This window comes from Ictalurus furcatus, chromosome 22, assembly GCF_023375685.1.
Source record: "Ictalurus furcatus strain D&B chromosome 22, Billie_1.0, whole genome shotgun sequence".
NCBI classification, from domain to species: Eukaryota; Metazoa; Chordata; class Actinopteri; order Siluriformes; family Ictaluridae; genus Ictalurus; species Ictalurus furcatus.
In genome coordinates, this window is record NC_071276.1 from 1,696,703 (window position 1) to 1,709,724 (window position 13,022).

The 13,022-nt window shown below is 36.3% G+C and overlaps 2 protein-coding genes and 1 pseudogene across 2 annotated transcripts in view; all 3 read right to left on the minus strand.

The window, feature by feature from the left end:
• Positions 1-13,022, minus strand: part of LOC128599201 (BOLA class I histocompatibility antigen, alpha chain BL3-7-like) — a 56,326-nt pseudogene that overhangs the window by 7,895 nt on the left and 35,409 nt on the right.
• LOC128599189 (BOLA class I histocompatibility antigen, alpha chain BL3-7) overlaps positions 1-13,022 on the minus strand; it is a 36,436-nt gene that overhangs the window by 7,895 nt on the left and 15,519 nt on the right. The gene's annotated exons all lie outside the window — the stretch shown is intronic.
• LOC128599200 (uncharacterized) lies at positions 7,890-10,902 on the minus strand. Its single transcript, XM_053610682.1, has 7 exons — positions 10,878-10,902; positions 10,141-10,488; positions 10,018-10,059; positions 9,823-9,936; positions 9,713-9,735; positions 9,179-9,214; positions 7,890-8,650 (listed from the first exon to the last, which is right to left on the minus strand). The coding sequence occupies exons 1-7, from the start codon at positions 10,879-10,881 to the stop codon at positions 8,597-8,599; spliced, it is 621 nt and encodes a 206-aa protein (XP_053466657.1). The 5' UTR covers positions 10,882-10,902; the 3' UTR covers positions 7,890-8,596.

The window sequence follows — 13,022 nt, forward strand, 5'->3', positions numbered from 1 at the left end:
AAAAGATCAAAGCAGTACATTACATATAAAAGTCTCTTCTGTAAAACATCAGCGTGTGAAAGCGGAATAAAGAGATTAAAAACGGGAATAAAACACTGAAGGTGTATTTCTTTTCCTCTGTTGATGTCCTGTACTAAAGTTTGCACGCCCCTCATCCTGCTGTGAGGAATAAACTGTGTGTGCAGTCACTCCTGCCCCGGAACCTTCTACCATCTGAAATGAGCCCTTACAGGAGCAGTGAGGGGGAAAGTGAAGAACACGAGCCGCAGTGAGTCAGAAACTAAACTCACACAAACACTGACAGGATCAAAGGAGACAGAAAGGACAGGAAAAGTCATGATATTAAAATGAACACATGCTTATGTGAGGATCAGAGATCGATATTTAAATGAGTGACGTCACACACGCATAAATTACTCTCACGTTAATGTCACAAGATAATGATCATTTAATTAATAATAGTAATAATAATAATGATAATAATAATAACAAAACGTGTTTATTTTTTACAGAGTAATATAGTTATTCATTTATTTGTTATTTATTATTTTACTTTGTCAGATCTCCTTAATCACCTCCTGAGTGTTAAAGTGTAATATTCGAGAGTAAATAAAGATAATAAAGACAGTAAACATTACAGAACTCACCTGCTGATGAAAGATGGAGAGAAAATGTGAGGAAAATCAGAACTTTCATAACTGCACTGAAGCCCGCCATCTCTCCGTCTGATCTAATCCAATCTCACACACAAACACACAAATAATAATAATTTACTGATAATAACTTCCACTGTACTGAGAGAAAGTTTCAGATCCTCTGCTACTCCTGTGTTCAGCGGGAACGTTCCTCCTCTCAGGGAGAGTATTTATACCAACGCGCTCTGACCAATCAGAACTCAGAGTATCGACCAATCAGAACTCAGGGTTCAGCTGCGTCACCGGTTTCTGAGGAGAACTGAGGAGTGCAGGATTATACTGAAAGTAAAAGCAGGAGATGATGGAGGAGGAAAGAGTTTATGATCATGACTCTGTATATTTTCATGTACTTCAACTAAAAATACACTTAAAATACATATTATTGTTATTATTATTTTTTCATTATTAAACATATTAAACTGAACAATAATTTACTGGCCTTACAAAAGAAATGTAGTTTGTTTACATTTAGCTTGTTGACATTGTGCTAGATTCAATAAATATATCTACTTTTAAAATAAATGATAAAAACACGTGACTATTACTTGTATATAATCAGATAATAATAATTCAGTTTAAATATAAACTTTTATTCCTCTGTGACACTACAATACAGTATATAATATATAATCATGTTAAAGCTTGAGCTGTAAAATGGCTGCTCTCTCTCTCGCTGTGTGTGTGTGTGTGTGTGTGTGTGTGTTTGTGGGCGGGGCGGGGGGTGGGGGGGAAGCCCTTAAATACAGAAATGTATTTATGTACACACGCGCGCACACACACACACACACATACATACAGCATAGTGAACAAATTCAGCATTAAGCTATGTATATTTATTTTAGTTAAATGAATGACATAATCAAAGATTTTTTTACAAGTTGAGGTCGTCCCATGTTAACATTCTCTATACAGTTCAGGAGTGTTAATGACATTATCAGGTAAAACACCAGTGACATCACTCAGTGCTCAGCAGAAATAATGAATGGAGGTTGATTTAAAACAGAGGTGCCCAAACTTTTTCCGATGAAGGGCCAAAAATCAAACTTCATTGAGGGCCGTGGGCCGAAAGTAAACGTTGCCTTATACCAAACTGTATTATATTAAAATTAAAGTTGCCATGGTTCTCCTCATTTATGATTTCATAATATTTACAAATAAATAAATAAATAAATAGGAAACATTAGTCTGCAATCTGCTTAACTAATGCAGTTTTATTTTCGGAGTTTATAGTTAAATGGAACTTATTGTATAATAAAAACATAGAAACATTCCCATTTATAGTACAACATGTTCAATGCCTAATACAACTATTCAAGCTATAAGCAGTACAGCCACATGCCTGCAATATCACTGACCTCTAATGAGACACATGAAGCTGGTCCTTATTTTTCAAAGAATTTTCCCAAATCGTGATGCAGCTGACTTACAGACAAAGTCAGGATATTATGTAGGTGAGAGTCAGTTAGTTTGCTTCTCAGTTTACACTTGTTCAAGTTCATCAGACTGAAAGTCTGATCACAGAGGTAGTTACTGCCAAACAGATACAGTATCAATTCAGACTGTTTGCAGATCTTTGGGTACCTGTTTGGTGGGGCACACTTGTAGAAGTCTAAGGGAAGGGACCTGAACCTGAACACTGAACTTGAGTTCTGAATCACACTGAAGCTCAATTAGTTCCATCTGAAGATCATCACTGACTGTGTCCACACTGATGGTGAAGGGTTGAGCAAACAGCTCAAAGTCAGAAGCATTGTGTCTGAAATCCTCAAAGCGACTGTCAAACTCCTGGATAAGGTTGCTGAGAACAGCATCATACTTGGGTACCTTCTCTTTCATCATGCCTGCCTCTCTAAGACATGGAAAATGGGCTAAATTTCCTGGATATGAGGATGAGAGAGAGAGAGAGAGTGAGAGAGAGAGAGAGAGAGAGGGAGAGAGAGCGGGGGGGGGGGGGCGGGGGTTGGGGGGTACATTGTGAGACTGGGAGTGAAAGAAGAGCAGACATGTAAAAACAGAGGGAGGCAAATCGAATAAATAACTGACACAAAACAAGGAAATTAATCCATGATCATTTAAGAGAACTTTGACACAATTTTTTAATTTTATTCACAAACTATTGTGAATATTATAATTGTGAATGTTACCTGCTGAGAGATGTCTTCTGAGCAGCAGTAGTTTTTGTTTGAAGGCTCTGACGTGATAAAAAAGATGAGTAATAATCTGGTCTTTTCCCTGGAGTTGAACATTTAAAACATTGAGCAGCTCTGTGACGTCCACCAGGAAAGCCAGGTCAGAAAGCCATTTCTTATCCATGGACACTTGAATACTACCAATCTTGCTTTCCTGAAAAACTCTGATCTCATCACGCAGATCAAAAAATCTCCTGAGAACTTTTCCTCTGCTCAGCCATCTAACCTCCTGGTGGTACAACACATCACCATATTGTGCATCCATCTCATCCAACAGTACCTTGAACTGCTGGTGAGAGAGCGCCCTGGAGCGTATATCATTCACAATTTTAACGACATCACGCATCACATCCACAAGTCATTAGACATTAATGGCTGTGTGTTGAGTTATTTTGAGGGGACAGCAAATTTACACTGTTACACAAGCTGTACACTCACTACTTTACATTGTAGCAAAGTGTCATTTCTTCAGTGTTGTCACATGAAAAGATAGAATCAAATATTTACAACAATGTGAGGGGTGTACTCACTTTTGTGAGATACTGTGTGTGTATATATATATATATATATATATACAGAGAGAGAGAGAGAGAGAGATAAATCTGTGTTGAAATTATTTGATATACATGAGAGCAGAGTGTTTTTGTTACATTTTTTGAACATTAGTTCAAGGGTGCCAATATTACTAGAGGGCTCTGTATGTAACATGACACAGGAGTCACTGTAACCACCCTGAAGTTGATTATTTTCCTATAACAGCATGACTCCAAAAGCTTTATTACTCTTACACCAACGCAATATTCCTACATTACAAACAACTGGTCATACTTTCATGTATTTAGTAACTTTTAATGTTGTGGAATGTCTGTTAGTCGAGTGTTTTTAACAATAATAGAACTGAGTGTAGACACCCCACTGAACAGATTGTCAATACTCCTTACTTAATGTTTTCAAAAAAGTTTAATATGCTCACACACACAAAGGAAAACAAATACCTTAAGAGACCATTATCAAACAATAAAACCAAAGCAATTGTAACCCCTTTCTGTTTTCTCATGGTGTTTATTCGGGAAGGAACATGCAGGACGACATGTTGAGCTCAATCATGCAGCGAGTTTACTGGGACACAGATAAAATAAACCCTCAATGCCACAACATGCATCTTGCCAGCAACTTGTTTGGCGAGAAAATGGCCGTAAAGCAGTTTAACAGAAATCTGGATGGAGATTTAGATCCATAATGATTGCAACAGCGGTGAGGAAGTCCCAGAGATGACATGGGGAAGAACCCTTAAGAGGAACCAGGCTAAAAGGGGAACCGGTGCTCTTCTGAGTGACACCAGGTAAAGGGCATCAGTAAAACTCTCAGTGTGTAAAAGACACGGCAATAGATTTTATATGCAACTAGATTAACTATGCAACTTATTTTTTAAGATGCTCTTCCATGTATCACATATATTGATCACTGATGGTGACAATGCACACATTTGAGTGTGATGATTTGTATAAACAAAACAGGTTGGCTATCTGCACAGAAAGCTACCAGAGGCCATGATGTGACTTATACATGTACAGACACGAATAATACATATGTCTTATTCGAATAAAAATGTTTATATAAATGTAATATTTAATGTTTAATACTTTAATCATATGCCATTTCAATGCAGATACAGGTCAAGAGCATCAGGTAATCCATCCATCCATCCATCTTCAACCGCATACTCCTTTTCAGGGTTAGTTACACGTAACTAGCTAGCTGAATCGAAGACTTTTTTCTTAAACTTTTACACTTCTCACTTTACACATCTTGAACAATGAGAGAATTATTATTTTTTTGATGTTAGTAAGATCAGTGAATATTCTAAAGGCATAATGATGATATAGCTGCAGTTAAAATCTAAAAGGGAAGCTGTCTCAGGATTGTCCTGGAGGATCTAAAAGTTTTGGAGTATAATATCCATCACTGTTTTATTACTGGGATGATAAGTAAGTACCAAAGGAATTCTGTCTGTCCTAGAAGTGGAATGTGTAGAGGTCAGTGGATGGTGGATGGTGGTGTTCAAAGTAGAATCTATTTACCTCAAAGATATGTGCAAGAACGTTATGGTTGATCCAGATACATGATGAGCAATACAGCATGTACAGTACATTCCAGGGCTGGGTGAAATGTGGAGAAGGAGAAATTAAAACGTTGGAGCTCTTCAACTGTGCTATTAGCAATACCAAAGATGTCATCCATTTACCTAAGAAGTAGTGTGAGTGCATGTCCAGTACATTTTTATTATAGAATGTTTATTATAAGAATTGTGATTAAAATATTAAACATAAAATTCGTATAGACCTTTGCATTATTTGCATCTGTATTATTTGCATGGCTTTTGTGCGCACAGAGCCAACCTGCTTTGTTTACACAAGTCGAATTCCTCCTCACCACACTAGAATTTGTGCCTTTCACTGTCAGGTCTTTTCTGTTTCACTTGCCACCTAAGAGATGAAATGTTGTTGTACTTGTTCTGTTCTTAGTTTTCACTTCTCGTGTTCATCTCAGATAGGTTTTCATCAAAACATCAACAAGACAGAACAAGTACCGGAGACACAGAACACAGCACACAATGCTGTGTCTCCTATTTCACATCGGCAGGTGTGTCTAACCCAGGAAACGAAAAAGAAACCTGAATGATTGCGACATCACGCACAAACCAGTTCAGTGAGTAGGATTAAATTTGCACAAATGTCACGCCCCTTAGATGCTGCTGGATTTCTGGATAGGGGTTAGACGTGAGCATAACATTAAAAGGTGTGTGTGTGTGTGTGTGTGTGTGTGTGTGTGTCTCAAAATGAAGTTAGGGCAATTAAAGAAAAGGATATAGGCTCAAACTCCACTCAAAAATATTTTAGTAAGATCACAGTGCTCATGGTGCAAAGGAACAAATATTTACAAAAGAACAAATAATACAATATCAATACAGTAAGAAGGTGGGAAGGCGAGCAGGAGCGATGCCAAAGAAAAGAAATAAAACAAAACGCAGCTAACTAGATTTGATCAAACTAACTATCAAAAGAAAATGTAGAAAAGAAAGATCTTCAGCGTAAAAACGCTCTAATTAGACTACTCCGACTAAACAGACGAACAGAACATACAGGGCGTGGCACTCTCTCCTAAACCAGGTGTGTTTAATACAAAAGGACGTCCTACATGGTGCACAACATGAACTTGAGAAGAACAGGACAGTACGCCGCTACACACTTTACAACCACAATACTAACAAAGAACGTTTCAGTCTATCAAACACATAGTATATAAGGACTCTAACAGGGATAACCACAAAAACAACACGAACAGGGAGTGTACAATAACAACAAGCAACAGCAAAGTGAGCAAATATATATACACAACACGCATTCCTCCGTATAGCGTACGTAACAGCATCTATGAAACAAAATACTGTAAACACAGATGTCCTTACACAAAACTATCAGAGACCGTGGCATAGAACTTGTATCATATACATGTAGGCAGGGACATTGCTAGGCCTAATTTGGAAGGGCCCCCCCCCCCACCCCCACCCCTAAGCAAATCAATATCTCAACCAATATATTTTCTTTTTGAATTATTTTTAAAAATTACTTTGGTTTTATTAAAGATGCTGAGCATTATCATGGTTACAGTTGGGCTGCTCACTCACACACTTGCTGCAGACTCATATACAGGCAGCGAGAGCGCAGAATGATGCGGTCACGCCCCCTCCTGGTCTTAAATGGAAATTCTCCCAGATCATTACAAGAGGTGGAGCAACACAAGGGACCGCACCAAACCGTATCAGTCAGTGCATTTACATGGACAACAATAATGAAGCTTATTGAAGCACTTGAAGCTTTCATAAAATTAAAAATGAAAACACCCGAAACTGGGGGGTTTCCTCCGGGTACTCCGGTTTCCTCCCCCAGTCCAAAGACATACATGGTAGGCTGATTGGCGAGTCTAAAGTGTCCGAGGTGTAAGAATGGGTGTGTGTGAGTGTGTATGTGATTGTGCCCTGTGATGGACTGGCACCCTGTCCAGGGTGTACCCCGTTTTGTGCCTGATGCTCCCTAGGATTGGCTCCAGGTTCCCCGTGACCCTGAAGAAGGAGTAAGCGGTAGAAGATGGATGGATGGATGGATGGACACCCGAAACTGTATATGGTACCATAATGAAGACAAACTGTATGTCAATACGTGAAACTCTGGAGGGAATGTCTGATGGCGTGGCGCGGGACGTTAATCCATCTATGTTCTATAATATAGAAAATGGGAACATGAAAGGAATATTCAAAAAGCAACTCATGTAAACACTTTAATCACAATATAGTACTGGGTTAGAGTGAGAATTACTGCCCCTACTGGTCACTTAGAGCCTTATCCTGTGACTTCCTGCAACTTGAAAGAGTACACTCCCAACCCAATTTGGACAGTTTTCTACCATACAGCTGTGTAAATATGGGACAGAACATATGCTGGGTTAAATTACTCCAGCAAGATGGGTTGTTCATTTAACCCAGTTAGTGGGTTTACACTGACCAATATGCTGGGTATCAATATGAATATTCTATTAATGCTATTTATATACAACACAAAAATCTATGTTGAGTTTAGATTTAGGCCCAATACATTCAAAATCCACTTAGTATATATGATATTCTAATCTAGATCATGGATACATGCAACAATAGATGTTTTTAAATTTATTTCTATGTAAAGTCTTTAGGAAATACTGTATCTTATAAAAAGCAATAACATTTTCTTGCTATTTTTTATTTCATAAAAATCATGAGTCACTCAACCCATTTGTGAAATGCACATTTACAACATACCAACATACACACACAACAATAATTCATGGCAACAATGTCAACAGTGAGGGATTATTTATCAGGTTAATTCATAAAAATTTCATAAAATAAACTATGATTGAACATTTAAAAAAAAAGTTTTAAAACTATTGAGTTTAACTAGGCTAAAAAGGGATACATTTTCAGAAAATAAAAAACAACACGGAACCACCCTGACAAATTAGATACATTCGAATAAGGTGGTTTTCAGTGTTTTACAATGATTTAAATTATTTATAAATCTAAGATAAATTATTTAGGTTCAGGTCGCCCCTGTGTGACAGCTGACGTGTTCAACACCAGTACAATTAGCAGTTATAATCCAGGGTCTGATTCTGTTAGTTTAACTGCTGAAATTAGCCTCATTAGCATGTGTTTATCTGTATTTATCTGTGTTTAACTCGCTCATTTGGTGTTTACAGACGAAGTTATCTAAAGACTGATGCTAGCTAACATTAGATACCAACCTCGAGTAATTTTCAGTAACACTAACTAATAAAACAATGCGACATTTAGTGTTAAAGTTAGAAAACAAATAACCTGAATAGCTAACTCCTGTCAGAAAACATGCTAGACTGATGCTAGCTACCTAACAGTGCTAATTAAGTTTACTTTACCCTACGCCTCATTTTAATTTTACATAATGTTTGAAAGTAATTATCCGTATATTTATTGAGACAAACTGGTGTATAAAGTAAGAATGAAGGTACTTACTGATGTTCTCTCAGTCACGGTTCACTCCTGGATTAGTGACCGATTGAAACATTCAGTAGTTTGTGTTCAGTTCAGTGTCGCTGCAGCAGCAGAAATTCCCCACGTGCTGGATTACCAGCTTTTTATTACAGTGTACAAATGTTTACATGCACACTTTCTTTCCACTGTGTATCTTTTTCCTAGAATAGAGTGTGCATTTTGCATAGGTTTATTAAATAAAAATAATAATTTTTAAAATATAATAATATAATATACTAATCCATGAATATCAACGGGTCATGACAAGACAACTAGATGAAATATGCTTTATGGAGCACTGTGATAAAGTTTCCACACAATATCACTATGACTGACTGATATAAAGAGCAGTTTCTATTGCCAGAGCCTCTACAAATCTGTTATGGACTTAAGTGCAATGACAGAACAGACCCAAGAAATGTCTCTATTTGCACCTGAAGCTGTTTGCATTTTATTACACTGGGTTTGGATGATAAATGGATAGATTATAATATTAAAAAAGAAACTTGAAGCTGTTGGAGTTATTTAATATACTTTATAACTGTGATAAATGTTAGAATTCCTCTAACAACTGACCATCAGAAACATGTTACTGGTTAGTAAACAGACATGACCTTGTGTACACACATGACCCTGACACTGCTGCGTTACTGACTGACAGAAGAATATACAACATATGAATACTCCACTTCATCATGTCTCCTCTTCAGTATCTTCTCAGAGAACTGTAGAGAAGAAGAGACCGTCATTAAACTGGTTATAATTATATATTATATATAATAAAATATTATATATTTTATTTTGTTACAGCTGTGGAAATTATAACATATCATTATAAAATATATATTCATTATTATTTTAGTAATAATAATAATAAGTTATTAGCATGCTCGAGTGGTCGCCTCAGTAACTCAATAACAAGACTATAAATAAATATCTGAATAATTCAGCTATGGTCATAAGATAAACCTTTACTGAGGATGTCAGAGGAATTTGTTTAAAAAAAAACAATATATGTCCACATACATACATACATACACACACATAAATAAATGTACCGATGCTGTAATTTACATTTGTCTTCATTATGTTCTAACAATATGTAAATATTGTATGCAACTGCACAGTAAAATTATTGGCACCCTTAATTAATGATTAAAAAGACAAATAAAACTATCTACTGTTTTTTTTTTTTCTTTCTGGTTTTGTAGTCACAGATTTACCTCATTATCTTCTGCCTCAACACCTAAAACAACACAACAGAGAGAATATTATTATTATTATTATTATTATTATTATTATTATTATTATTATTATAGGAGTAATAAATTACCTCTATCAGTTTTTCTGTGTTTCAGTATGATGAAGATCAGGACACCGAGAAGAATCACAATCACGGCACCAAACACCGCATTCAGCATGAAGAACACAGCAGAACAGTCTGAACCTTGGAGAAAATATTAAAACACATTTTCAACATTAGATTTAGAAATGTAAAGAATCCTTTGTGAGAACAGAAATAACAAACCTTTTGCTCTGTCCGGGTTCTTAGAAAATGTTTTATTTACACCTGAAAAAGGAAACAATATTTTTTACAACCGAGTCATTTCACTCTACTTTTACTGTAATTATTTATTTTGTATAAATTTACCTTTCACTTGTAAAGAGGTTGAGTTTCTAAAGTTCACTTGGTCCAGTTTTATGAAGCTGCAGTAATACAGTCCTGTATCAGAGACGGTTACTGCAGTGATTGTGAGAGACGTGCTCTTGCCATGAACAGACATCACTATTCTCTCACTTTCAGTAAAGAACAAGCAATTCTCTGATGGAGCTGATACCAAATAACGTTTACACGCAAGAAGAAATGGAACTGAATCACATGTGTGTTTAAACCAAAAGATTTTATCTGGTTGTTTCAGCTCATGTTGGCACCAAATAGTGACGTTATCTCCAGCTTCTGCCTCCAAAGTTAAAGAGCACAGAGTCTCTGAGATAAAACCTGCAACCCATAAAACACACACTTCATTAATAACACATCACATAGAACTTTAATACAGACAAATAATAGATTAAATAGATAAATTATTACTATATTATTATAATTTGTATCGAAGCTTAATCTTTAACTAAATTAAACTAAAACATTTTGTAAATTGCGGTAATAAAATCTCATACCTTGAGAGAAAAGTGGGAATTAGACATTTTCATTACAAATTATTACACAATTTCATTGTATTTCTTGATTAGACAACTTCTATATGCGTCAAGTCCAGAATTATAATAGATATTTTCACTGTAAGGTTTTATTGTGAGAGCTGTAACGTGGTGAAAATTCAGACTAAATATAAAGCATTTAATAAAGCAATAAATGAGATGATTAACACTTACCCATGGCACAGAGAAACACAGTTTCAAACCGAACCATCGTGTATCAGACGAGAGACAAAGAGGAAACGACCTGTTGGGCAAATCAAATGCAGGTGTATCTGTATGTATGTGTGTGTGTGGGGGGGGGGGGGGGGGGGGGGCATTTATTTATGCAGAGTACAACGCTTTGTAAAAATAAAAATGTCCACAGGAAAAACAAATCAGTAAAATCTGTCAATATTATCTCTCCAGGAGACGAGAAAGGATCACATGGAAATAACGTGATAGTAAAGAGATGTACAGTTTACTTTTAATATATATTTTTATGTTGTAATACATTTGAGTAAAGTACAGTTTATTTTAAATATTTGAGTACTTATAGAAAATAAATGAGAAAATATCCATGTTTTTAATATGCTTCCATTTGTGAGTGCACTTAAAGAGAAGTACACTAGGTGCCAAATATTCTAAATTCCAGCTATTATTTTAGTTTTAAATGAAGTAATAAAAGTATAAAAAATATTTATGGGTCACGGTGCTACAGCGGGGAGTTCTCACTGTGTCTGTGTGTTTTTATTCTGAATATTGCATGGTTTCAGTGCTAACATTGATAAATATATTAGACTCATTATACACATTAATCAACATTTACACATCATTTTAAACACATTATAATGATGTGAAACAATCAGGCTTTTTTCTTGCAGGTGAGAAGTGGAAAGAAAGGTGTGTGAAAGCAGCTGTTGGTCAGAAGCGGAAGCAACACTGGTATGTGTGTGACGTAAACATACTGAGTGTCTCGTCTGTGGTTGGAAAACATTCAAACCATCAAATTGACAGTTGCTGCATTTGTTTGAACAAAGGCCTGTGGTTTGAGAGACGCTGATCTTACTGTCCTATGAACGTTGACAAAAAAAAATCTTTGCTGACTGTAAAATGTTTTTATGTGTGCCCTAAAAAAATTAACGCATATTCATATAGTCCGTTCTGAAAGTATTGGAACAGCAAGGTCAATTCTTCTGCTATAGACTGAAGACGTTTTGGTTTGAGATCAAAAGATGAATATGAGATGTTCGAGCAAAAGTTCAACTTTAATTCCCTGATATTTACATCTAGATGTGTTAAACAGCTCATTTTTAGGTGAACAAAAGTAAATAACACTTAGTATTTGGTTGCATAACTCACTGAAATCAAAAAACTGTTGGTTTCTTCTTTTTTTATGTTTTTCCGAAGCCTCTTTCAGTTGTTGTTTATTTCGGGGGTTTCTCCCCTCAGTCTCCTCTTCGGGAGGTGAAATGCTGCTCAATTGGGTTAAGGTTTGGTGATTGACTTGGCCAGTCTATGAAATTCCACTTTGAAACATCACTAATTGACTATGAAACATCTCTAATTGTTCTCAGCTATACTGCCATGTTCTTTCTCAAAGTACGCGATTAACCAATGATTAATACTTTACGAAATGTTTGCGGCGCACAAGTCAAAATATGAAATAAGTTTATTTCTCAATCATACCTTCTCAAAATCATGAAAATGTCGTTAATTAATGGCGACATTGGCAAAGTTTGTGGGGCATCCTCAAACGGAAGGTGGAGGAGCACAAGGTCTCTAACATCCACCAGCTCCGTGATGTCGTCATGGAGGAGTGGAAGAGGACTCCAGTGGCAACCTGTGAAGCTCTGGTGAACTCCATGCCCAAGAGGGTTAAGGCAGTGCTGGAAAATAATGGTGGCCACACAAAATATTGACACTTTGGGCCCAATGTGGACATTTTCACTTAGGGGTGTACTCACTTTTGTTGCCAGCGGTTTAGATATTAATGGCTGTGTGTTGAGTTATTTTGAGGGGACAGCAAATTTGCACTGTTACACAAGCTGTACACTCACTACTTTACATTGTAGCAAAGTGTCATTTCTTCAGTGTTGTCACATGAAAGGATATAATCAAATATTTACAAAAATGTGAGGGGTGTACTCACTTATGGGAGATACTGTATATATATATATATATATATATATCTATATGTGTTATCATCATCCAGCTCACAGTCATACATCTTCTGCACCTGTGTGAACTCCTGCACCTACACACTAACACACACACAAACACACACACACACACACAGTGATGAGGCTCTACACTCTCCACTAAAACACCACACTACACTTT